The sequence below is a fragment of the Zootoca vivipara genome, chromosome 14, assembly GCF_965207765.1.
Source record: "Zootoca vivipara chromosome 14, rZooViv2.hap1.1, whole genome shotgun sequence".
Classification (NCBI taxonomy): domain Eukaryota; kingdom Metazoa; phylum Chordata; class Lepidosauria; order Squamata; family Lacertidae; genus Zootoca; species Zootoca vivipara.
In genome coordinates, this window is record NC_142597.1 from 40,661,633 (window position 1) to 40,685,861 (window position 24,229).

Here is a 24,229-nt window from a genome sequence, read left to right on the forward strand (position 1 = left end):
CTCAAAAGGTTTTAAACTCCATCCTTTTTCAGTTTTCGTCAAGATTTCCTCATACGTGGCCCGCCTCTTCTCCATATTTACTTTCTTAACTGTTAATACCTCTGCTGGTGAGACCCACCAGGGTGTTTTAGTCTCTAACAGCCTTTTATTTCTTTCCCACACCTCGTACAGAAATCTTCTTATCACATGATTCGTAAACCCGGTATGTGATTTCTTTTTGTCATAACATAAATATGCATGCCATCCAAATCTATTGTTAAAACCTTCCAAATCTAACAAGTCTGTATTCTCTAGAGTTATCCATTCTTTTATCCAACAGATACAGGACGCTTCATAATAAAGTCTCAAGTCTGGCAGGGCGAATCCACCTCTTTCTTTCTTATCTACCAAAATCTTATGTTTTATTCTAGGTTTTTTCCCCTGCCAGACAAATCTTGATAAAATCTTTTGCCACTCTTGGAATTGCCTCGTACCTTTAACCACAGGTATAGTTTGAAATAAGAATAACATCTTAGGTAATACATTCATCTTTATTGTTGCGATTCTTCCTAAGAATGACATTTTCATATTAGTCCATCTTTCCAGGTCTTTCTTTATTTCCTTCCATACTTGTTCGTAATTATCACTGTAAAGATTAATATTCTTTGCTGTCATCCATATTCCCAGATATTTTACCTTTTTAGCCACGTCGAGTCCATGTTTTAACTGTAATTCCTGTTTTTCTTCTTTCGTCATATTCATTGCCATAACCTTGGTTTTTTGTCTATTTAATTTGAATCCTGCCAATTGGCCAAATTTCTCCATTACTTCTATAGCTTCTGCAACACTTTCCTTTGGATTTTCCAATGTTAAAACTAAATCATCTGCGAAGGCTTTCACTTTAAATTGCTTTGCACCTACCTTAATACCTCTAATTGTAGATAGGTCTCTTAATCTGATCAATAATATTTCCAGGACCATGATGAACAATAACGGTGATAAAGGGCAGCCCTGTCTAGTTCCTTTTGTGATTTCAAAATATTCTGTTAGGGTGTTATTAATTATCAATCTTGCCTTTTGCTCTGAATAAATCGCCTCGATCCCATTCACGAATGTATTCTTCCCAACCATTGATTCCAAATTCCTCTTCATGAATTGCCAAGATATATTGTCAAAAGCTTTCTCAGCATCTACAAACATCAAGACAGCTGGTTTATCTATCTTGGTCTCCAGATATTCTATTACATCTATTATGTGTCTTACATTATCCTTTAACTGTCTACCAGGAAGAAAACCAGCCTGATCCTTATGTATTATTTGATTTAAAACTTCTTTCAATCTCTTGGACATTATATCTGCAAAGAGTTTGTAATCATTATTCAATAATGAGATTGGTCTATAATTTTTGACTTCTAAGCCATCCGTATCCGGCTTTGGGATCAATGTTATGTATGCCTCTTTCCATGTATTTGGGATCTTTCCCCCCAACAGAATATCATTCATCATTTCCTCTAAAACTGGAACCAACAGTTCATTCAGTACTTTATAATATTTCGCCGTTAAACCATCTGGTCCTGGGGCTTTACCTTGTTTCATTCTCCCTATTGCTTGTTGTAATTCTTGTGTCGTTATCCTGTTATTTAGCTTCTTCCTCTCTTCTTCTGGAATTGGTTTCAAGCCATATTTTCCTAGATACTCACTGATCTTCTTCTCATCTTCTTTCTTTTTGCAATACAAATCCTTATAGAATTTTTGAAAGGTTTTCTTAATCTCCTTTGGATCTTCCGTCACTCCTCCCTCTGTTTTAATCTTAGTTATTATGTTCTGATTTTGACGTTTCCTTAACTGCCAAGCCAACAGTTTTCCTGTTTTATTCGCCGATTCGAAATTTCTTTGTCTCATTTGTTTTATTTTCCACTCAATCTCCTGATTGATCAACATGGAGAATTGTGTCTGTAACATCTTTATATTATTCTTTATTTGCTGATTCTCGGGTTTATCAATCAGGTTCTTCTCATTTTCCATGAGACATTTCAAAATTTCTTCTTTCTTCCTTTCTTTCTTTCGTTTCAGAAAACTGTTTTGCTGTATTAGAAAGCCTCTCATCACTGCTTTACTTGCATCCCATACCATATCCAGTCCGGTATCTTTGTATAAATTCCAATGAAAGTAGTCTTTCAGGGTCTTCTTAGCTTTCGAGACCACCTCTTTATCATCAAATAGATCTTCGTTCATTCTCCACCTGAAGGACTTTTGGTCTTTGCTTTTCAATTCCATGAATATAGAATTATGGTCTGACAGTGTACGTGGTATTATCTCTGTTTTACTCACCCTGGGCACTAGTTCCTTGGAGATCCACATGTTATCTATCCTTCCCGAACTCTGATTTGGTTCTGAGAAGAATGTAAATTGTTTAGTTGTAGGGTGCCTCAGTCTCCAAATATCCACTAGACCCAGGTTTTCTACTAGTTCAAAAAAGGATTTTGGTAATTTACCTTCATTCTTCCTTTTCTTGGTCCTATCCAATTCTGGCACTGTCACTCCATTAAAATCGCCCATAAGCATTGTCTTTTGATCCATATATTCAGTCAGCCTTTCCTCCAGATTCTTGTAGAATTCAGCTTTATTTTCATTCGGTGCATAGATTCCCACCACTAACATTTTTTCTCCCTCAATCGATATTTGAGCCGCGATTATTCTTCCTTCTTCATCTTTAAAAATCAATTTCGGATCTAATTTCTCCTTTATATACAAGACCACTCCTCTCTTTTTCTTTTCCATCGAACTTATAAACTCTTTACCCAACCTTTTATTTTTAAGAATATAACTATGTTTTTTTGCCACATGTGTTTCCTGAAGACAAATTATATCCAAATTCTTCTTCTTCAAAACATGATCAATGTTATTCCTTTTAATCTTATTATTCAAGCCATTCACGTTCCAGGAATGTATCTTCAATGCCATTTTACTTCCTACTATCAGGAAGAGCAAAAAATTATTTTGCTAAACTTGGTCGGGTTCTTTATTTAAATCCTTATCTTCTTCTTCTTCTTCCTCTCTCTCTGACTCTTGATCTTGGTCTTCTTCCTCTGCCTTTTCTTCTTCTTCCTCTCTTCTCTTTCTCCTCCTTCTTTGTGGTCTTGGGTCTTCTTCCTCTTCCGCTGTTACTTCTGCTAGAACAGCCAGTTCTGGGTCCAACTCTCCCAAAAAAATTTCGTACTTCCTCAAGAATTTTCCGATATCCTGTATACTTGTCAGCACATGTCTCTTCTCCTTATAATGAAACATCATTCCTTCGGGGTATTCCCATCTATGTTGAATTCCATTTTTCTTAAGCAAGGCCACCATTGCTTTATAATTATCGCATTTTTTCAAAAATCTTCCTGGTATCTCTTTAAACACAATTATAGGCTTACCACTGATGATTAGCTTGTTGGTGAAACTCAGTCTTAAAATCTCATTTTTCATCTCCATTGTATTGAATATCACCACACAATCACCAGGTGCTTTCCTTGCTTTGGCCTTTGCTGATTTCACCTTAATTCTAAACACATTTACAATTGTCTGACTCACTTCTTCATCTGTTTTTCCCATCCATTTTGCCAATTCAGCAATTATTCTCGATTTGATATCTTCTCCCGTTTCTTCAGGAATACCCCTCAATTTCAGATTCAACTGTCTTTGTTTCATTTCTATCAATGCTAAATTGTCAAGCATTTGTTCATGTGCCTTATCCAGTTTTTTCACTTTGTCTTTCACTTTATCCGTTTCCTTTTTAACCTCTTTTACTTCTTTTTGTGTCTTCTTAATTGAATCTTCCATTGTTTTGGATCTCACTGACAGATCTTTTATCTGAGTCGAAAGCTCTCCCACCGCTCCTTCAATCTTCTTGTCAATCTCTCCCAATTTCTTATCCATTCGCTGTTCACTATGTTTAAATTCATCTTTAATTTTTTGCCATAAAGCTTCTAGATCTTTAACTTCTTCTTGTTTAGAGCCTCTTCTGTCTTTCGGTGTGCTTGCCGGCTTCTTTTCCTTTTTACCTGCCATTTTTATTCAGGAGGGAAACAAAAACAAACAAACAAACAAACAAAAAAAGACAAAGGAAATCCCCCTTCTCACCACTAGAGGGTACTGCTCAAAATCCCAAGTTCCTGCAATACCCAATTTACCCCCAGATGGCACTATACTTTGTCCCAACTCCTGAGTATGTATATTCCCTTCTCCACCACTGGGTGGTATACTCTCAATTCTCAGTCCTCTTTCAGTACTTTTCCACTCTCAGTACATAGAAGGATTACAGATTGCAATTCCCCTTAACTCAGTCCCTCCTTAATAAGCTCCCTTCCGCTTCTTACTCAATTGAGTTCACCTTTAATTTCAAAGACCTAAAACAAAGAAGCCAAGTCCCGCAACTCTTCAGCCACTTGCAGGCTTAATCCAATTAGGGGACTGTATTGAACAGTTCTGGTCCCTGCATCTAAAAACAGGCAGGCAGGCAGGCAGGCAGGCATCAAACTGTGCTTCATGCAAGCTGTGAAGCCAACAAATCCCACAATGTTAGCAAAATATGTACATAGTGGACACATTAACACTGCATGGCCTCAACCTGTACGATGGCCGCAGTATTGCTTAGCTTCAGGAAATGAAGCCCTTCTGAGCAAAACACCAGTAACAGCCACCTTGGAAACAGCATCGTTTAATTTGTATCACAGCAGCTGATGAAGGCAGAAGCTGAAACAGTTTTGCTACATAAATTAAAAACACTTTGCTTTGTTAATCACAGTAATGCACACATACATACACTTTACAGTTGGGGAGGGAGGTGCAGAAAAAGGCAGGCAATGCCAGGCAACGTTTAAAGCCTTTTTAGTATAGCAAAAACAGGACAGGTTATAAAATTATGCATGAGGTGGGGAAACTCGATAGAGATAAGTTTTTATCCCTTTCTTGTAATACTATTTTTACTTAACTTAGAGTCTTTATATAGGCCACTTAATGACATTCTTCTCTAGGCAGCTCAGAACACAAAAGAAGGGTCTCTCTAGTGATTCAGGAGAGACGGAAACTCCTCCTGTCTCCAAATTGCTCTCTGAAGGACACATCTCTATGCAACTAACAAGAGGGCAATTTTATTTCTTTATGATGTTTCAGTGGTAAATAATTATTGCAGCTTTCCCACACCCGGAGTGGCACTCTTTGTCTTGGGTTCCTCTTTAGATTCTGCTCAGTGGTAGAGCCAGGGCAGTCTTTAGCAGATGCGGCGTCGGGGTGCAAATATCTGCCCAGAACCCCCAAAATACCACGGATAGTGTTGGGGTGGCCGTAGCTGCGCACTGCCAGCCATCCGGGGCGGTGCACATCTCTCCCCCATGCTGCTGCAGGAGAGCGATCCCTGCAGAGGCTTGGGAGTGAAGTTGCGCCCCTTCCAAGCCTCCGCGGGAGGAGAGCGCAGCTTCCCTCCCAAGCCTCCTTGGGAGGAGAGTGATCCCTGCCGAGGCTTGGGGGGGGGGAGTTGTGCGCCCGCCAGCCATATGGTTGGCAGGGCACAGCTTCCATCCTAAGCCTCTGCGGGGATCGCTCTCCTCCTAAGGAGGCTTAGGAAGGAAGCTGCATGCCCGCCAGCCTTATGGTTGGCGGGCGTGCATGGAAAGGGGAGGCCGCCGGCAAAGCCGCGCAGCCCCCCCACTTGCTGGGGCACCCCTGAGAGGCTAGCGCCCTGGTGCGACACCCCACTAAGCCCTATGGGAAAGACAGCTCTGGGTTGAGCATCTGCCTTGCATGCAGAAGGTGCCGGGTTCAATCTTTGGCATCTCCAGGTGGAGTGTAGAAAATACGGAGCAAGATGGACTAGGGATCTGGCACACTGTAAGGCAGATTCCTATGTAGCTAATAAAACAGAATTTTAAAACACAGTAATGTGAAAGTACAGTAATGTGATCAGCAGGAGATTCACGGCTGGCGAAAAGAAGCATGGTATGCCAAAATTAAGCTATGGAACTCAGTGCCATGATGTGTGCTGATGTACTAATCACAAATTGTGAGCATGCTCCTGTTTACTCTGCATCCGGTGTGCTCCCACCACTGGTTTAGAAAGCTGTGTACACATGATCATGCCACAATCCATGTCTATACTGTCATTTCCTATGAAATGCTACATTTGAGGTATTTCCCCCTAAAACCGGATTTTATCCAAATTGAGAAAAAGAATGACCTGGCTGTGTTTTAAGCGCATAATGTGCATTTTAAGCTAGTAATAAAAGGCATGATGGCTACAAAGAGCAGCAAGCAACTAGTTTCCAGTTTGGCCAACCAGAGGAGTTTGAGAAGGCCATAAGCAGGGCAGGAAGGCAACAACCGTTTTCCTATTGCAGCTCCCTATCAACAAGTACTCAGGTAGGCTGCTCCTGAACTTGGAGTTTCCACATAGCCATCATGGCTTGTTCCCCACTGACAACCTTCATGAATTGCTCTAATCCCTCTTTAGAGGCTTTTAAGCTACACCCCCAAAGCATCTGAGGTTCTGCATTGGAAGTTCCTCTCCTCTGCCCCACCTTGTCCTTCCAAGGCATGCAGAGGTCTCAAGGCTCCACTTGAGAGCCCATTGTTCATGGCTGAGCTATTTGGCAGAGACACACACCTGGGGAGGCAATGCTGTTTCCTCACATTGTCCTGAGGAAAACAGACAGAGCAAAATTGGAAAAACAGAGTGACTCCCACCAGGAACAAGACTGGAAAAGGGGCAGATTTGTAGAATGGGGGATTTGTAACTTTTTCCTTTACTCTTTCAGCTACATGACCTGAATGGCTTGGAGTACCGCTACTTGCCTTTGGAAGCCTCCATATTTCCCCCCACTGCTCTCTACAACCACAGTAGACCATGATTTAAACAAAACAAACAAATAAAAAAACCGCAGACATTAGCTCTGAAATTTGAGAAAGAGGATAAAACTTATCAGATACTGATTAGAAGGATCAGGCGTCACACGAACCCTAATCCGCTTAATAATATTTGTAGAAATGGACTTTTATTTGCTTTGGCCAAAGGCTTTATCTTTACTTCTAGTTTTCCCCTATCAAATTAGCATCACTCAGCACTCAGACTCTGTGTTGGCCCTTAATTAACAAGGTGGAGAAAGACCTCTGTAAAAAGACAATAGATTGGGGGGTGAGAGGGAGTAACAAGGCATGGATTTTTGGTGTGGAAAGACTGAGTTCATTTCACCTCAGATACTCAAAACAAGGTCCTGGGCTCTTTGAGCACAGGTGTTATATGCTGACAAGGCCTCATTCCTGTCAGCAATCGTGCTGCAGCATTCGGCACTAACTGCAGCCCCTGAACGAAGCATTAGGGAAACCCCACAGAAAGTGCATTGCAGTACATAATCCAGTCTTGAAGTAGCCAATGCATGAATAGGAAGAATGGCTTTGAAAAAAAAAGTGTGAGATTTAAGCAAAATCATGCACAAAAGTGTTGAGTGTCAGACTAGGACCTGGGAAACCAGGGTTCAAATAACCACCCAAGCCATGGAATTGTAGTTCTAGACAGCTGGAGGGCATTAGCTTGGCAAAGACTCCTCTAGATGCTTAGAGATGTAGATAAATGCATAGAGATGTAGATGCACTGGGACAAAGGGAGAACAGAGAGAGGGTTGCACTCAGAAAACACACACACACACACACGGGCCGGTGCATCCATTTAGGCGAACTAGGCAGTTGCCTAGGGCGCGTAAATGGAGGGGGCATGGCCAGCCTGCCCCGCAAAACCCCCGCGCCACCGCCCTCCCACCGCCGCCCTCCCACGACGCATGCTCACACTCCTGCCACCTATGGAGGGGTTGATGTGAGCTCCTCAGCAGCTGCGAGCGAGCGGGCGGTGGCGGCAGCAGCGCCCGTAGCTGAAGCCTTCAGCTATGGAGGGGACGCAGGGGTGCCAGCGGTGTTGTGCATGGGGCATGACGCATGCGTCATGATGCATGTGCCAGGGGGCGCCAGAAGGTGATTTTGCCTAGGGCGCAAAAAGCCCTAGCACCGGACCTGCACACACACACACACACACAGAGAGAGAGAGAGAGAGAGAGAGAGAGAGAGAGAGAGAGAGAGAGAGGAGAGAGAGAACCCTCTTGCCCTCCAGAATGCAAGCACTTGCATTAACCACTTAGACCCCGCAGTTTTAAACAGAATCTCTTTTCCATCCCCTCCGATTTCAGGCTAACTCAAATGCTGACATTGCAGAAACAAGATGCCCTGGGAGAGCTCATCTCACTGAATTATTAAGTGAGATCAAAATTCTGCTGACTGGGGAAATGTTATTTTGCTGCTTCGGTGGCGACCTTTAAAGGACCTCTCCTTTGCAAAGGAGGCACATTGGAAACGATACTGGGATGGCGCACGGCCAGGGTTCAAGGTTCAAGGGGGAACCACAGCACAGACCAATTCCAGTTTTTTAAAAAACCTGATTTTTGGAATATTTATAACAACTTTCAGGGAGTTGGAAAAGGTTCCATAAAGGGCAACTCAAATGATCAAGAGGGTGGAAGAACTCCCCCATGAGGAAAACTTGCAACGTTTAAAACTTTTTAGATCAGAGAAAAGTCAAGCAAGAGGTGACATGATAGAAGTTAATAAAATTATGCACAGCAGGGAGAAAGTGGACAGAGAATAGTTTTTCTCCCTCTCTCGTAACACTAGAACTTAGGGACGTCCAATGAAGCTGAATGTTGGAAGATTCAACAAAGATAAAAGAAAGTACTTCTACATGAGGCTATGACGCTCGCTCCTCCTGGAGGCAGCGATGGACACCAATTTGCATGGCCTCAAAAGAAGATTGGGCAAATTCATGGAGGAAGCAGGGGAGAGTTATCTTGTGCTCAGGTCCTGGTTGTGGATTTCCCACGGGCTTCTGGGTGGCCACTGTGAGAAGAGGGTGCTGGACTAGATGGACCAATGGCCTGATCCAACAGGGCTCTTCTGATGTTCTTAACTTAGATCCATTTATAACATTTGCATCACACTTTTCCCCTAAGGAACTCAAGGCAACATACTGTATATGGTTCTCTCTGCTAGTTTCATCCTCACAACAAGCTTGCAGGAGAGGTTAGATGCAGACAGAATGGCTCCTTATTTCCAATAATCAGGATGTGGGTACTATTGCTTAGGGAACCTAGGGCTGCCATATGTCCAGACATCGCTGGGATTCATCCCTTGAAAATGGCGTCCGGGAGGATTTTTTGAAAAGCCGGCTAAAATGTCCTGGAACATCCAGGCATATGGCAGCCTATTTCCTAAAGGATAGGTTAAAACAAAAACAGATCGTGACGCTCCAATACTTTGAGGCTCCAATACTTTGGCCACCTCATGAGAAGAGAAGACTCCCTGGAAAAAACCCTGATGTTGGGAAAGATTCAGGGCACTAGGAGAAGGGGACGACAGAGGACGAGATGGTTGGACAGTGTTCTCGAAGCTACAAACATGAGTTCGACCAAACTGCGGGAGGCAGTGCAAGACAGGAGTGCCTGGCGGGCTATGGTCCATGGGGTCACGAAGAGTCGGACACGACTAAACGACTAAACAACAACAACAACAACAACAAAAACCCTTCTGATATTTCAAAAAAAAATCTCCACAACATTTTCAGCAGGCTTTGCAGAACCATAAGGTTTGCAGAAGTTCACAAGATCTTTGGGAGAAAGGCACTGAAAAACAGCCTAATGAGGTTCTGAGCATGCTCAGTGGCTGTGGAATGTGGGCCTACTGTTGTCAGGGGGAAGGACAGAAAACAAGCTTGGGGAGATGAAATGGAGTATTCAGGAAGAAGGCATCACTGATTGAGTGGAACAGTGAACTCCAATACCCCATACAACATATATTTGTTTAAATATTTGTTTAAAAACAACTTCTGTATTTCAGATGCTAAACGATCACAGAGCCACTTGGGGCTTGGCAATAAGGGTTCTAGAAAGATACGGTACTGTCAGTTATGAGGAAACTGCTGCTGTTTCTGTTTGTGTCCCCCACTTTTGCACTATTACAGAAGATACTGAGAAATTATCTGTTTTTCAAAGGTGCAAAGTTTCTGTTCTCATTTTAATTACAGTTCTTCTCCTTTGTTTATACTCATATGTGTCATGACTGTTATAAATATTTTTTTTAAAAAAAATTTATTGACTCCCCACCCCAAAGAGCTAATTGTCTAAAGGCTGTTATGATCTCTCTTACAGAAGGAAGCCACTGGTGCTATCTGTCACAGCGGTGTCAAAACCAACACTGTCTAGGTAATTCATAGCAGATTTTAAAAGAAAACACAAACCTCTCAAAGGTCTTCTAAGTGTGCTTAAGTCAGTGTTGGGTTGGGGTCAGGGGGGTGAGCCCATTCTTGGCGGCAGGCCAAGATTGCTCATCTGTGTAGCAAAACGAAGACAGAGATCAATATTGCAAGGAGAATGGCTGGAAGTAGGAACCAAAGTGTAACAGGGGTGCTTGCATGGAGGGAAGCAGTTCTGGGGAACACCTAGAGTGGCCACCACTTTGATACCATTGTAAGAGATGCACATTCACATAAAACTCTTTTGCTCGATACTCTAATTTCCTATGTACATCACTTATAAAGTCTGCAGTAGCATGGCTATCCAGCCCCTCTGCTACATAAATGGGTCTCCAAACAACAAACTACGGTTCCCAGGATTCTTTGTCGTGAAGTTGGAAGCCATGTCTGTTTATAAATTGGTATGGTACTGCTTTAAATGTCTAGTGCAGATGGGGCCACAGATAAGTCCATGGGCGTACCCAGCACGGGGCAGGGGAGGCAGCTGCATAGCTGCCAACCCTCCCTGTGGCGATCAGCCTAAAGTTAAGCCAGGTTATTAAGGGTTAATCCAAATAGAACTGTTAGAACCCAAGGGGGAGGGCTCTGACAGAGTATAAAAACCCCACCCCTGGAGTTAGTTGGTAGTCAGTTGGTTGAGGTAGTCGGTTGGTTGTTGGTAGAGAGAGAGCTGGTTTTAAACACTGAGGTGAAGCATAGATGGTGTGAGTTATTAATCAGTCAGGATAAAGAGTTTGTGTGCTTATTCACAAATACATTTAGTTGTCTTTAGCGGTAATAGGCCGGTAGTAGTTATATTTAGAGGTAATAGGCTGGTATAGGAAACATCTGTTATTTGTAACAATCTTAAGACTAATACTGAAACCAGTACGCTTATGTACCAACAATAAAGCAACATCTTTTTACTTCCACACTATCCTGGTCTGAAGTATTTTAAGTGACAGCAGATATTTTATTCGGTCGTTGGCACAGTCATCAATAGACCGTAAAATGTCAGAGGGTGCTGCGCAGGTCAGGATGACCGCGACACTCCCTTTTTTTGGCGGGAAACTCCCTTATTCCAAGCCACAGCTGTCAACTTTCCCTTTTTTGCTGGAAATTCCCTTATTCCAGCGCCGTTTCCCGTTGCTATCCTGGATTGCTAGATATATTATACAGTAGACTGTCCCTGGGACAGGTGAGGCTGCTGATCCCTTATTTTCAAATCCGAAAGTGGACAGCTATGGGCAGCTGCCCCCCCCAGAAGCAAAGAGGGGGCAAACAGGCAGAGACGCTGCCAGCTGTGCTCCGCCTCAGCCTGCTCGGCTGAAGCGAAACAGCAGCAGCAGCAGCGAAGCTGCCTCCTCCGAGGGAGACCTGGACTGGACCTGGGCTAACTTCAGCCCACACTCCTTCAAGTCACAGTGAGCACAGCACAAAAAGTGCTGCCCCACAATGTGCCGCAGAGCATTGTGGGGCAGCACTTTCTGTGGTGTGCTCGCTGTGACTTGAAGGAGTGTGGGCTGAAGTTAGCCCAGGTCCAGGTTTCCCTCGGCGGAGGCAGCTTCGCTGCTGCTGCTGCCTCGTTTTAGTCACCGCTGCCGGTAAAGGAGCTGGCGAGGCAGAAGCGCAAGCTGGCCCCCTCCCCTCTGGGGGGCGTTGACGTTGACCACGCCTCCTGGGGGGATCCCAGCCATGTCATTGCCAGCCAGCCAGCCAATCGGGTGGCTGGCGGTAGGGGGCGTGGCTGGCGGTGGGGTGTGTGGCTGGTGTGCGCCCCCCCCCCCTAGTTTTGATCCTGGGTACGCCCATGGAAAAGTCAGCAAAAAGAGAACACTTGTGCTAAAGCCTTTTGAAGCATCCGGGTTTTTAACCAGCCACCTTAGACAATACAGTGATGACATGTACTAGCCTTCCCAAGCTGGTTATTCCAGACGCCGTTGGACTAAGACTCCTATCAGCCCTAGCCAGCATGGCTGATGGTCAGGATGACCGTAATTGTAGTCCAACTATTTTGGAGAGCAGAAGGGTGGCATTTGCATTCCTAAGGCTGCCTAATATTTCAAAAAGCCTGGTTTGCAGAGAGCCTGATTCATTCAGTGGCACAACTTTCTCCAACTTTCTCCCCCCACTGAAATAATCTTTCCCCCCCTCCTGCCCACGACACCTTCAACAGAACCCCGCCACTGGGAACAGGATTTCGAGGTGTGTGGAAAAAGTCAACAGTCTCCTATCAACATCCTCACCAACGATGTGAAATACGACTGGGACCTCATGCCATTCAAGTTTGAAAAATACAACACCAAGCCAGAAAAACCCTGGAGAGTTGTAAATAATGGCCATACAGGTGAGAGGCGGAATTTGTAGAAGATATAACCTATTGGCTTGTGTATTGCAAGAGTAACCGGTGTGGTGTCCTTAAAGTGTTCCCATGGGACTGCACCTCCTGTAAGATCAAAGACAGGATCAGGACCGACCTACCCATGAGGCCTCAGGCAGCAGGATCCACAGGGGCAGCAGACTGGGATGCAGATCATTCTTCCGCATCACCTTTGTGCTCAATGTAGATCTTCACTCACCCCTTCTTCATTGGAGGGGAGGGGAGCACCATTCTGAAGTTTACCTCAGGTGCAAAGATGTCTTGGGCCGGCCCTGGCCAATATGTCCAATGACCGGGAAGATGGGAACATCTCTTTTAGGAGATGCAGGTGACCTTGGCAGCCATACTCTCAGGAGCCATTCCCTCCTATGGAGGAAAGGGGGTACCTGCCCATTTTTGGCTTCTCTGCATTTCAAGCTTAAGTTTGGTTCTCCACATCCCCATCAGTTGGAGGTATTTTTTGTTTTGTTTTTAATAAAGTCCCCCTGGAACTTCATCAACATTTTAATGTGACTTTCTCCTGATATGCACATATTCCTCCTAATACATCCACACACTCTTTCAGAAAGTGCAGATATGGTAAGTTCATCCCACCCGATTCCCGTGACTGTGAAATGTTTTTCGTTCTGGATTTTAAATCAATGTAACCTGCCCTGAGACCCACTGCTGCAGGTAGTAGTAGTAGTAGTAGTTGTAGTAGTAATAGCAGCAAATAACAAGAATTTTTCATTATAACAAGAATATTACAGTAAACTGAACTGAATTTATCCCTCATCACTACTCTTATATGAAAAAGAAGAATTGTTGCCACTGGCACTTTTTAGGAGTCTCTGTATTAAAAAGAACTTCAAACTTTCTAAAAACATTGTGCGATCTGAAACACAGCTGTCTTTTCAAATGACATAAACACATTTATTTAATGTTCAAGGTATCTTCATTAAAACAACATACAAACATGCATTATATCAGGGAAAGTTAGAAAAAACTGTATGTATGCCAGTGAAAATGGCAAGCACTAAAATGTTGGTTAATTTTTGTGAGGGTATTGTTTAAAATCCCAAATTGCTGCAGAAATGGGGAGAACTGAATTTAATATTAGAAAAATGAGCTGCAAGATTGACTGTTGCAATATTTTTGGAAAGACCCCATTGCTAATGCGTTTGAAACTTGGTACTAACAGCTATGGTTTGTTCCTTCCCTTCAGGAAGGAAGGCATGTACAGTCATACCTCGGTTTAAGTACGCATCGATTTGAGCACTTTCAGTTTAAGTACTCCGCGGACCCGCCTGGAACGGATTAATCCACTTTCCATTACTTTCAATGGGAAAGTTCGCTTCCACCTAAGTACAGTACAGACTTCCGGAACCAATTGTGTACTTAAACCGAGGTACCACTGTAGTAATATTACTAAAACTGATAGCTTTGATGTGGTATGCTGCAACAAAGTAACATAGTTACCAACTACTTGCTCCACACAGATCACTCTGGGAAGACACTCTGGGTTAACAAATATTTTATATAATTGATACATTCACACTGAAAACAAAGAACTCATGACTGAGTGGGATGTGAGTGTCATTTGTTCGTTGCCCCTGGTATATTTGTTTTATATGAAACAATAAAAGACACTATTTCAGGGGTCAGCAAACTTTTTCAGCAGGGGGCCGGTCCACTGTCCCTCAGACCTTGTGGGAGGCCGGACTATATTTTGAAAAAAATATATGAACGAATTCCTATGCCCCACAAATAACCCAGAGATGCATTTTAAATAAAAGGACACATTCTACTCATGTAAAAACATGCTGATTCCTGGACCATCTGCGGGCCGGATTTAGAAGGCAATTGGGCCGCATCCGGCCCCTGGGCCTTAGTTTGGGGAACCCTGCACTATTTTTTAAAATACTAAAATATTAGAAAACAGAGAAAATATGAGAAACAGAGAGCTCTGGTGTGTGGCATCTGGGCATTGCTTGGCCAAAATGGCCTGGTGGGGGCAAAGGAGGTCTGTGGGGTGGAGGTTCCCTCGCAACCCCCGGTTTATAATGATAACATGTTTTTGAAATAATGAATGACCTGAAAGGGCACTTCTTTTTTGCCTCCCTCAGTCCTAGTGCAGCTTGATGGGACAGCAAAGATCGAGTCGGGTGGCCTCCAGGGGAAATACAAGGCCGTGCAGTTCCACTTCCACTGGGGAAACAGCGAGGGGAAGAAAAGCAGGGTGAGCCCTGGATCGGAGCACAGCATTGACGGGGAAAGATATGCCATGGAGGTAAGAAAAGAAAAGAAAAAAGGTCATGCAGGGATTCACATGTCCAGAAAACTCTTGGCCCAAGGCCCCCATTCCACAGCTCCACAGGCACCAACAAAGAAAGCCTTCCCCACCCACTTCCAACATAAGGGATTGTTCTGGACAAATGTGCCAAGTGTCCACTTGAGGAAACTCGCATGGAGCATTCACACATACAACAATAATTTTTAGCATCCTTGCTATGTATTGGAGAAGCTTAAATACTGAATTTGAAAACTGAGTTAATGTTGCACAGCGATGAGAACTGGACAAACATGCATGGAGAAACAAGAATGGAGAAACAAGCCAGGTGAAATTAACGGTCATGTCAAACACAGGTCCATGAATTTCAGTGTATCCACTCTTAAGATGAATTCAGCCTTCTTCTTCTTCCTATTATTATTATTATTATTATTATTATTATTATTATTATTATTATTCCACCTTTTCTCCAAGGAGCTCAAGGTGGTGTAAACAATTCACCCCTTCCCTGTTTTATTCTCACGACAACCCTGTGAGCTATGTTCTGCTAAGAGAGAGTGATTGCCCCAAGGTAGCAATCCAATGGGCTTTATGGCTGCATGAGCATTTGAATTCTGGTCTCCCAGTCCTAGTCTGACACTCTACCCACATTGCCGCCCAATGGGTCTACTCAGAGTCTCTTGCTTCGAGATATGAAAGTTTGTTTCAGATAATACACAAGTATCCTCACCTATATTGTATATAGGTCTACATCCCAATTCCAAAGAAGGGCAGTGCCAAAGAATGCTCCAACTACCGCACAATTGCGCTCATTTCACACGCTAGCAAGGTTATGCTTAAAATTCTACAAGGCAGGCTTAGGCAGTATGTGGACCGAGAACTCCCAGAAGTGCAAGCTGGATTTCGAAAGGGCAGAGGAACCAGAGACCAAATAGCAAACATGCGCTGGATTATGGAGAAAGCTAGAGAGTTCCAGAAAAACGTCTACTTCTGCTTCATTGACTATGCAAAAGCCTTTGACTGTGTCGACCACAGCAAACTATGGCAAGTTATTAAAGAAATGGGAGTGCCTGATCACCTCATCTGTCTCCTGAGAAATCTCTATGTGGGACAAGAAGCTACAGTTAGAACTGGATATGGAACAACTGATTGGTTCAAAATTGGGAAAGGAGTACGACAAGGTTGTATATTGTCTCCCTGCTTATTTAACTTATATGCAGAATTCATCATGCGAAAGGCTGGACTAGATGAATCCCAAGCAGGAATTAAGATTGCCGGAAGAAATATCAACAACCTCAGATATGCAGATGACACAACCTTGATGGCAGAAAGTGAGGAGGAATTAAAGAACCTTTTAATGAGGGTGAAAGAGGAGAGCGCAAAATATGGTCTGAAGCTCAACATCAAAAAACCCAAGATCATGGCCACTGGTCCCATCACCTCCTGGCAAATAGAAGGGGAAGAAATGGAGGCAGTGAGAGATTTTACTTTCTTGGGCTCCTTGATCACTGCAGATGGTGACAGCAGTCACGAAATTAAAAGACGCCTGCTTCTTGGGAGAAAAGCAATGACAAACCTAGACAGCATCTTAAAAAGCAGAGACATCACCTTGCCGACAAAGGTCCGTATAGTTAAAGCTATGGTTTTCCCAGTCGTGATGTATGGAAGTGAGAGCTGGACCATAAAGAAGGCTGATTGCCGAAGAATTGATGCTTTTGAATTATGGTGCTGGAGGAGACTCTTGAGAGTCCCATGGACTGCTAGAAGATCAAACCTATCAATTCTTAAGGAAATCAGCCCTGAGTGCTCCCTGGAAGGACAGATCGTGAAGCTGAGGCTCCAATACTTTGGCCACCTCATGAGAAGAGAAGAATCCTTGGAAAAGACCCTGATGTTGGGAAAGATTGAGGGCACTAGGAGAAGGGGACGACAGAGGACAAGATGGTTGGACAGTGTTCTCGAAGCTACGAACATGAGTTTGACCAAACTACGGGAGGCAGTGCAAGACAGGAGTGCCTGGCGTGCTATGGTCCATGGGGTCACGAAGAGTCGGACACGACTAAACGACTAAACAACAACAACATCCTCACCTATATTGTATATGGCTTACGTGCAAATACATGTTTATTTTCCTTTGTGTAAGGTTTTACCCTTATCAATGTTCATTTCTTAGTTTTCTTGTTTCTTCTTTAAAAGTTAAACATTTGTAAGCACAGTACTGTAGAAAAAGGTCTCAGTCTCTCTCCACCTGCCTCCCCCCATAGCTTCACATCGTCCACATCAAGGACAACTTTCCCACCATAGAGGAAGCGCTCTCCAAAAATGGTGTGGCAGTGCTGGGCTTCTTTATAAAGGTATGGAAGGGATTTGGGTTCACATTAAAACTGGCAAAGCAACTAGAATTGGCTTGGGCTGTAAGAATCATGGGGGCCATTTCATACTTTCTGGTATGTTTGCAAGATAAATTTCTACTATCTAGGGGGGAAATGCTGACCTGTGGCTCTTGGGAGAATGCCCAGAAGGGAAAGTGGTAATTGGGCTGAAAAACTGTCCACACCCCCCCCCCCCGCAATCCCTGCTCTAGAAAATAGTAGAGAGTTAAAAAGGGGCATTAAAATTGTACCTTTTTAAAATGTCTTATTTCAGGTTGGCAAAGAAAATGACTTCTACGAACCTTTCATTTCAAAGTTAAAAGACATTCCTTTCAACGGTAAGACTTAATGGAAACTTTTTCTTTAAAACAGCAGCAGCAACACTCAACTCTTTGATCCATAAACAAGGTCAGAAAACTTCATGTTTACTCTATACTTGACTTTAGTCTGGCTTTTAGCACCTGAGGTATACGTTTTCTAGGACCCACTTTATTTTTCTGATTGTAAGTTGTTTTCATTGTTGCAGGCTGCCCCAGGACCTTACGGTGAAGGCAGGGTAATAAAGCAAAACATAATAATAATATCATCATCATCATAGGGAGATGTAAATACATAAGGACACTTCCCTCCACAAGTTCTGATCATTGATCCATTGAGCCCAGGGCTATTTACTCTATAGAAGACTTGCCGCTCACTGGGAGAACAGCTGCTTCGCATGCAGAAGGCCCTGGATTCAATCCCTGGGCAACTCTAACAAAGCTAGGAACATGCCCTGTCAGCTCAGGAAAGCCACTGCCAGTCAGTGCAGACCAGGAATAGAGAACCTTAGGTTCAGGGACCAAATATGCCCCCCGCCAGTCTCTCTGTCTGCTCCTCAGAACTTTCCCCATCACTGGCCTTGATTCAAACAAAAAATGCTTTTGCCTGGCTGGAGTGTGTCCTTTGAACTCTAATGATGTTGGTTTTTTTTGTCTGGATGGAGAATGCAGAAGGCTGCAAAAGGGTATGCAGAAAGTAGCCTATTGTACACATAATAAAATTGTACTTTAACTGCCCTTTCCATTTTGCACTGCATGCTACTGGCAGAAAGTTTCCCAGAAGGAAATGCAGCCCTCAGACTGAAAAAAGTTCCTCTATCTGCAGACAATACTGAGTGAACTAGATAGACCAATGGCAGCTTCCTAGGTCCTCCAGAATCTCAGGCAAAGGTCATTCCTATCATGTTCATTTCGCTTATCTATTTTAAAAACAAACTGGCGATAGCAGGGATTGAACCTGGGACCTGTTGCATGCAAAGCAGGTGTTTTACTCTCTCCAGCTTCATCGTGGCCTTAAGCACCTTCTCATGTGCATGGCTGATAACAGATGGATGGTTCTGTCTATTTCAGTTAGTCTCAGTCTCAGTGTCCACATTTTCTATAGCAAGATGCAGATATACAGAATACATGCAAAGTTTGGCTAATAAATATATTTTTGTATGCAGTTTTGGCTAACATACACCTTTTTGCAAGCATTTTATCTTAATGCAGAGAATTTTGTATGCTATCTTAACTAGCACACTCATTTTTTATGTGCTTTTCTATGTATTTTTGTAAAGGTGGTCGAGTCAGAGAACTGCATCACAAAATTTGGATTAGTGCAAATTCCAAAGGATGGCTGTGTTTCAGTTCTTGTATTGCTTCAGAAGAGTGCAAATGTGATCGCTTCAGCTTAAAATGGGAAATGAATCAATTTTTTCCTCCATCCATTACTGCTCATGCATCTCAACAGATCCTCCGAAATACCACTCCTAACAAGGAAGAGATACAGTAATCATCTGAATTCCAGTTGCTGGGGGACAGAGCAGATAGTGGGGGCTAGGGCCCCTGAGTCCACCTTGTGGGTTTCCTAAGAGGCATGTGGTTTGCCACCCACGGGCCTTATCTCACAGGGCTTTTCTTACAGTCTTCCTTAAACTTCTTTTGAAAGACATCAGCATCAATAAACTTACAGAACTGAAGGCAATTGCCAGAGTGATGATCAGAAAGATGTGCCTTGCACAAAACAATAATTCCTCTCTGATCTCTTTAGGCAACGCGACTGAAATGGGGGCTTTATGCCTGGAAGCCCTCATCCCTAAAAAGTCAGCCCTCGACAGCTTTTATCGGTACACCGGCTCGCTGACCACACCTGGATGCAATGAGGGAGTCATCTGGACTTTGTTTGAGACACCTATCGAACTTAGTCTCCAGCAGGTGAGACAAAGCACAAGAGATGGGGCTTTACAAAAGGCATATTCAACCCTAACATGCTTAAGCCTCATCATTCAGTTCACTTAAACACTTCTTCAGAACTTATTGTTTATTTAATTATTTTTGGGCAATTTAACAGAGCCATTGTGCTACCGTAGTAGGTAACAGCTGCGAATGATGCACTTCAATGCAGTTTAGTGCTGTCCACTTAATTCTAATGCCCTCTCTTGGGCTCTCTCTTTCAGAATTTTGGCTATAGAAGTGAATAGTCCCGCAAGGTGGCACTGGGTTTCATCCCAGGGCGAGTACTTCTTTTTATTCAGGAAAAGGAAAGGAAAGTCGAGAAAGTTGAGGAAGGCTTTTGCTATGAATGCTGGGATCAATGCAGGCTGGATTAGGAGTAGGATGGCACCCCCACACCCCATCCTTTATCCCCATTTACCAGCCAAAATGAGACAGGCACCTGGCATGATAATGTTTAAAGGTAAAGGGACCCCTGACCATCAGGTCCAGTCATGACCGACTCCGGGGTTGCGGCGCTCATCTCACTTTACTGGCCGAGGGAGCCGGCGTACAGCTTCCAGGTCATGTGGCCAGCATGACAAAGCCGCTTCTGGCGAACCAGAGCAGGATATGGAAACGCAGTTTACCTTCCCGCTGTAGCTGTACCTATTTATCTACTTGCACTTTGCCGTGCTTTCGAACTGCTAGGTTGGCAGGAGCTGGGACTGAGCAACGGGAGCTCACTCCGTCGCGGGGATTTGAACCACCGACCTTCTGATCAGCAAGCCCTAGGCTCTGTGGTTTAACCCACAGCGCCACCCGCGTCCCTTATGATAATGTTTAGGCACCTACTAAATATGTTGTTTCAGAAGCTTTCCCCAGAGGTGTAACCCAGACATTTATGGAAGATGAAGTTGATGGAGTGTTTTCATTGGTTTTAGAGTTTATTAGAATGGTTTTATTACTTTAGTTTATTGAACTCATTCTTATTTTCTTAGAATTTGTGTTCCTGTGTTTCATTCTGCTTTTACCTTGGTACACTGTTTCATTGGCTTAATAACATGAAACAGCTATTATTATTATTATTATTATTATTATTATTATTATTATTATTATTATTAATGCAAACATAACCATATCTATTCAGAAGGAAATCCTATTGAATTCAGTGGTGCTTTCTCCTGGGTAAGTAGGGTTAGGATTGTAGTGCTAGTTCCATTGCTTCGTTTTTCATTTTTCTAATACGGTAATGTTTCATTTTTCTGGTGCTCCACAGATCCAAGAATTCTGGATGGAGCTCTATTTTGACACAGACAAAGAGTGGCCAATGGTGGATAACTTTCGACCGACTCAGCCTCTTGGTGGACGAATTGTCTACAAGTCAGACTCAAATGTACTTCTCGCACCAGGAAAAATATTGCTACTAATACCAACAGCAACATACTTCGCTCTCACTCTCATCCAGTGAAGGGTTGGGCAGATTTTAAATGGGTTCTTTAGCGCAAAGCCCCCAATCTTAAAACATGCTTGGTTCGTGTGCAGCTGATCCTCACCCACCAACAGGGGATTCTGCTGATCAGAAGAGCCTGCCTCCTCACTGGCTTCCACCATGCAGGAGCAATAGCCACCTACCATAAGGCTAAAAACAAATTTGAGGCCACTTCTTTGAACTGACTGAAAGATTCCTAACTGATTAATCCAACTGAATTATGTGACTAAGCACGGCAGGCATGTTGGAGACTAATTTGTAAAGCGCCTAAATAATCTGGATTGTTGCCTTGCAACAGTAGCTAGCATACAAGAATTGGCATTTTACTGAATCTTTAACTATTATATGTAACAGTCACTTTGTGATGGGAAAATTTCTGATGACCTTTGGTTAACACAAAGAAACTAAGCTTGACCTTGCATCAATGCAATGTGACACCGGCCATGTCTGAATGTCTCATTAAACCATAGTTTAGTGTGACAAGAAAGAGTAGCAGCAAGGAGGAGTTTGGAAGTTTCTGCTCCTGTTTTCCAAACCAGTAGTTAACTCTTGTTTGTTTGAAGCCATAAGTTTGAAACTATAGGTTATGGAGCTGGCAGGTTTAATATTAACATAGTTAACGTTAACATATTAAACTGTGGTAAATAAAAACCAGAAGCAAAAACTTCTAATCTGCTCCCTATGGCCATGAGGGAGGAAAAGAGGGGAGTGTAGAAGCATGATGCAGCTCATTCTTGTCATGAAAACAATAGTTTAGCCCAGCCCCCAACCTTTGGTCACCATGTTGTTGGACCAAAACTCCCAGCATCCCTCAACTGTTGGATAGTTCTGGCTAGGGCTGATGGGAACTGGAGTCCAGCGGCACCTGGAGACTCAAGGGTGGGGGAAGGAGGGTTTAGCATAAGATCTGAATGTGACCATCAGCAATCACCACTGACCCTTTGCAGGGCTTTGTATACCAGGAACGCCAAGTCATGCTTTGGCTTTGAGGTAAAGGCTGTTGTTGCAACACACCTGTTTTGTAGGCACCATCTTCTTCAATGCCAAGGCACTGGAGCTTCACCACAGCTTTACAAGCAGGCAAATGGGGTTTTTTTACTTGTACTTTACCCACTTAATTGTCAAAAGCTTTAATAAAGGCCGAGAAAAGTGTATGAGATAGAGCTAAATAATAATATGGAAATATTTATATACTCAAAGTCAACACACAGTACTGTAGGTTGTAGCCAACTAAGTGCTACTTGGAGTAGACACACTGAATATAATGGACTTAGGTTAATTGTGTGCATTAATTACAGTGGGTCTCCTCTGAGTATGTATATAGCCCTATATATGTGTTCTTACATTATTTAAGGAGATTTTGTTCGGGTTGAGGAATAAAACAAATAAAAGTTTGACACTGAACAAGGTTGCCTGATTTCCCCCCTTTACATTCATGTTCACCCATAGGTGTCCCGTGGAGCTGTTCTTGCCATAACATAGTGGCTGTTATTTCAAGAGAGCCAACGGTGAGACCTGGAAGTCCCACCTCCCTTTCCTATGGCCTGTGGAATGACTGCTGTGGGCAACAGGGGGGGGGCAGGTGAATGTGTGGTAACAGCAAGAAGGAAAAGTAGCATCATGGGGTTCCAGGGGTTGTCACCCCAACTCCCATCCTGCTTGGTTGTGGGTCTCCAACAATGTCAATCTTTGACACCTTCCTCATTCCATCTCAACTCATCAAATGAAAATCTATTGTGTACACTGACCAATGGCCTCCGCAACCTATCCTTAAAGACCACTCCCTGTATCCTAAGATCAGGGATGGGGAACCTCAGGCTCAGGCCCCTCTACCTGGCCCTGGGGACTCTCTTCAGCCACACCTTCTGTTGCCAAGCCATACCAAGGCTCACTGGCCTTGCTCCACATCCTCCTTGAGTGCTTTAGCCTGCCTGAACTCTCTGATCATGCCTGTCACTTGTCTGGATGGAACATAGAAAAGGGTATGCGAGTGTAGCCTGCCCAGGTGGGGATGCAGCTTTTGGCCAAAAAAGGTTCCCCATCTCTTTGGGGCGGAAGGGAGTGAGAGGAATTCCAGATTGCCTTCAGCTGAGCATCCAACCCGAACAAAACTGTGCAGAAGAGGCTGGGTATTCAAGAAGCTGTTTGTTCCATTCCAGCTGCCATTTCTTATTGCTCTAATTATAGGATTCTTCACCACAGCTATGTGGTAAATCAAAGCTGCAGCGATGGGTGTTGGACTGTCATCAATGTCTCCTTCCCCCTTTACACATGCACACACAAGAAACAATTCAAGCGAGAGCTTTTGTTTTCCTCTCCGTTTGCAAAGCAGTTATGACAGAATAATTTGCTGCTATGTAATACATTTCGGAGGCCGGCTCCAGGGAGGTGCACTGACGAACGTAGCTATTTGTCATCTGGAGTGCCTCCATTTCTCCCATTAAATTAGCAACCCAAGCCATGCACATGGAAAAGGGGAGGTTGTACTATTTCACGGAGACTCTTGTCAAGCCAAGGAGCCACAATGGAAGGCAGCAACCTGCTTAACACAATACAATTGTGTTAAGATGATGGGTGCTTTTGGCTGATACCTCTGGCATAAATGATGTCATTTATGTTCATAGAAAGGGGTGAAAAGCAATGCAAGGAGTTGAAAGGCTATGTCTTCTCCATCACATCCCAGATTCTGCAATTGCACTTGGCTATGCTGGCTGGGGCTGATGAAGTTGTAGTTCTACAACATCTGGCGGGCCACACCCTCATACCTGTTGTAAGAGATGGTCTTAGGAACATAGGAAGTTGCCTTTACACAAATCAGGCCACTGGTCCCATCCAACTCAGTACTGTTAACACTGATTGGCAGAAGTTCTTCAGGCCCACAGGCAGTGCTGGATTTGGGCATGGACTACATAAGCTACAGTTTAGGGCCTAAGGTGCCTCTAAACACACATTTTCAAGTTTGCATAAATGGTGTTGTTGTTTTTTAAGGGAAACAGGGGAAACAGACCCTGTGACAAAATGATACTTAATGACTACACAGATATTTGTCAGATTGCATTTATGAATCTGTGCAGAAATAACCATAATTTAGATCAAATTTTCATTAGGTCAGGTGTCCATAAGCTGTCAAACAATATATGCTTGAAACCTTTCCTATGAGGAAAGTTTGCCACGTTTGGGACTCTTCAGTTTAGTAAAAAGAG

The 24,229-nt window shown here is 43.5% G+C and overlaps 1 protein-coding gene across 1 annotated transcript in view; it reads left to right on the forward strand.

Annotated features, from left to right (window-relative positions):
- Nucleotides 1–22,433, forward strand: part of CA4 (carbonic anhydrase 4) — a 47,004-nt gene extending 24,571 nt beyond the window's left edge. Inside the window, exons 2-8 of the mRNA XM_035140070.3 lie at nt 10,200–10,253; nt 12,459–12,629; nt 14,768–14,931; nt 17,196–17,285; nt 17,578–17,641; nt 19,374–19,537; nt 20,814–22,433. Of these exons, the coding sequence (XP_034995961.1) occupies nt 10,200–10,253; nt 12,459–12,629; nt 14,768–14,931; nt 17,196–17,285; nt 17,578–17,641; nt 19,374–19,537; nt 20,814–21,005 (899 nt within the window). The 3' untranslated portion in view covers nt 21,006–22,433. The remainder of the gene's footprint in view (nt 1–10,199; nt 10,254–12,458; nt 12,630–14,767; nt 14,932–17,195; nt 17,286–17,577; nt 17,642–19,373; nt 19,538–20,813) is intronic.
- Nucleotides 22,434–24,229: the final 1,796 nt, after the last annotated feature.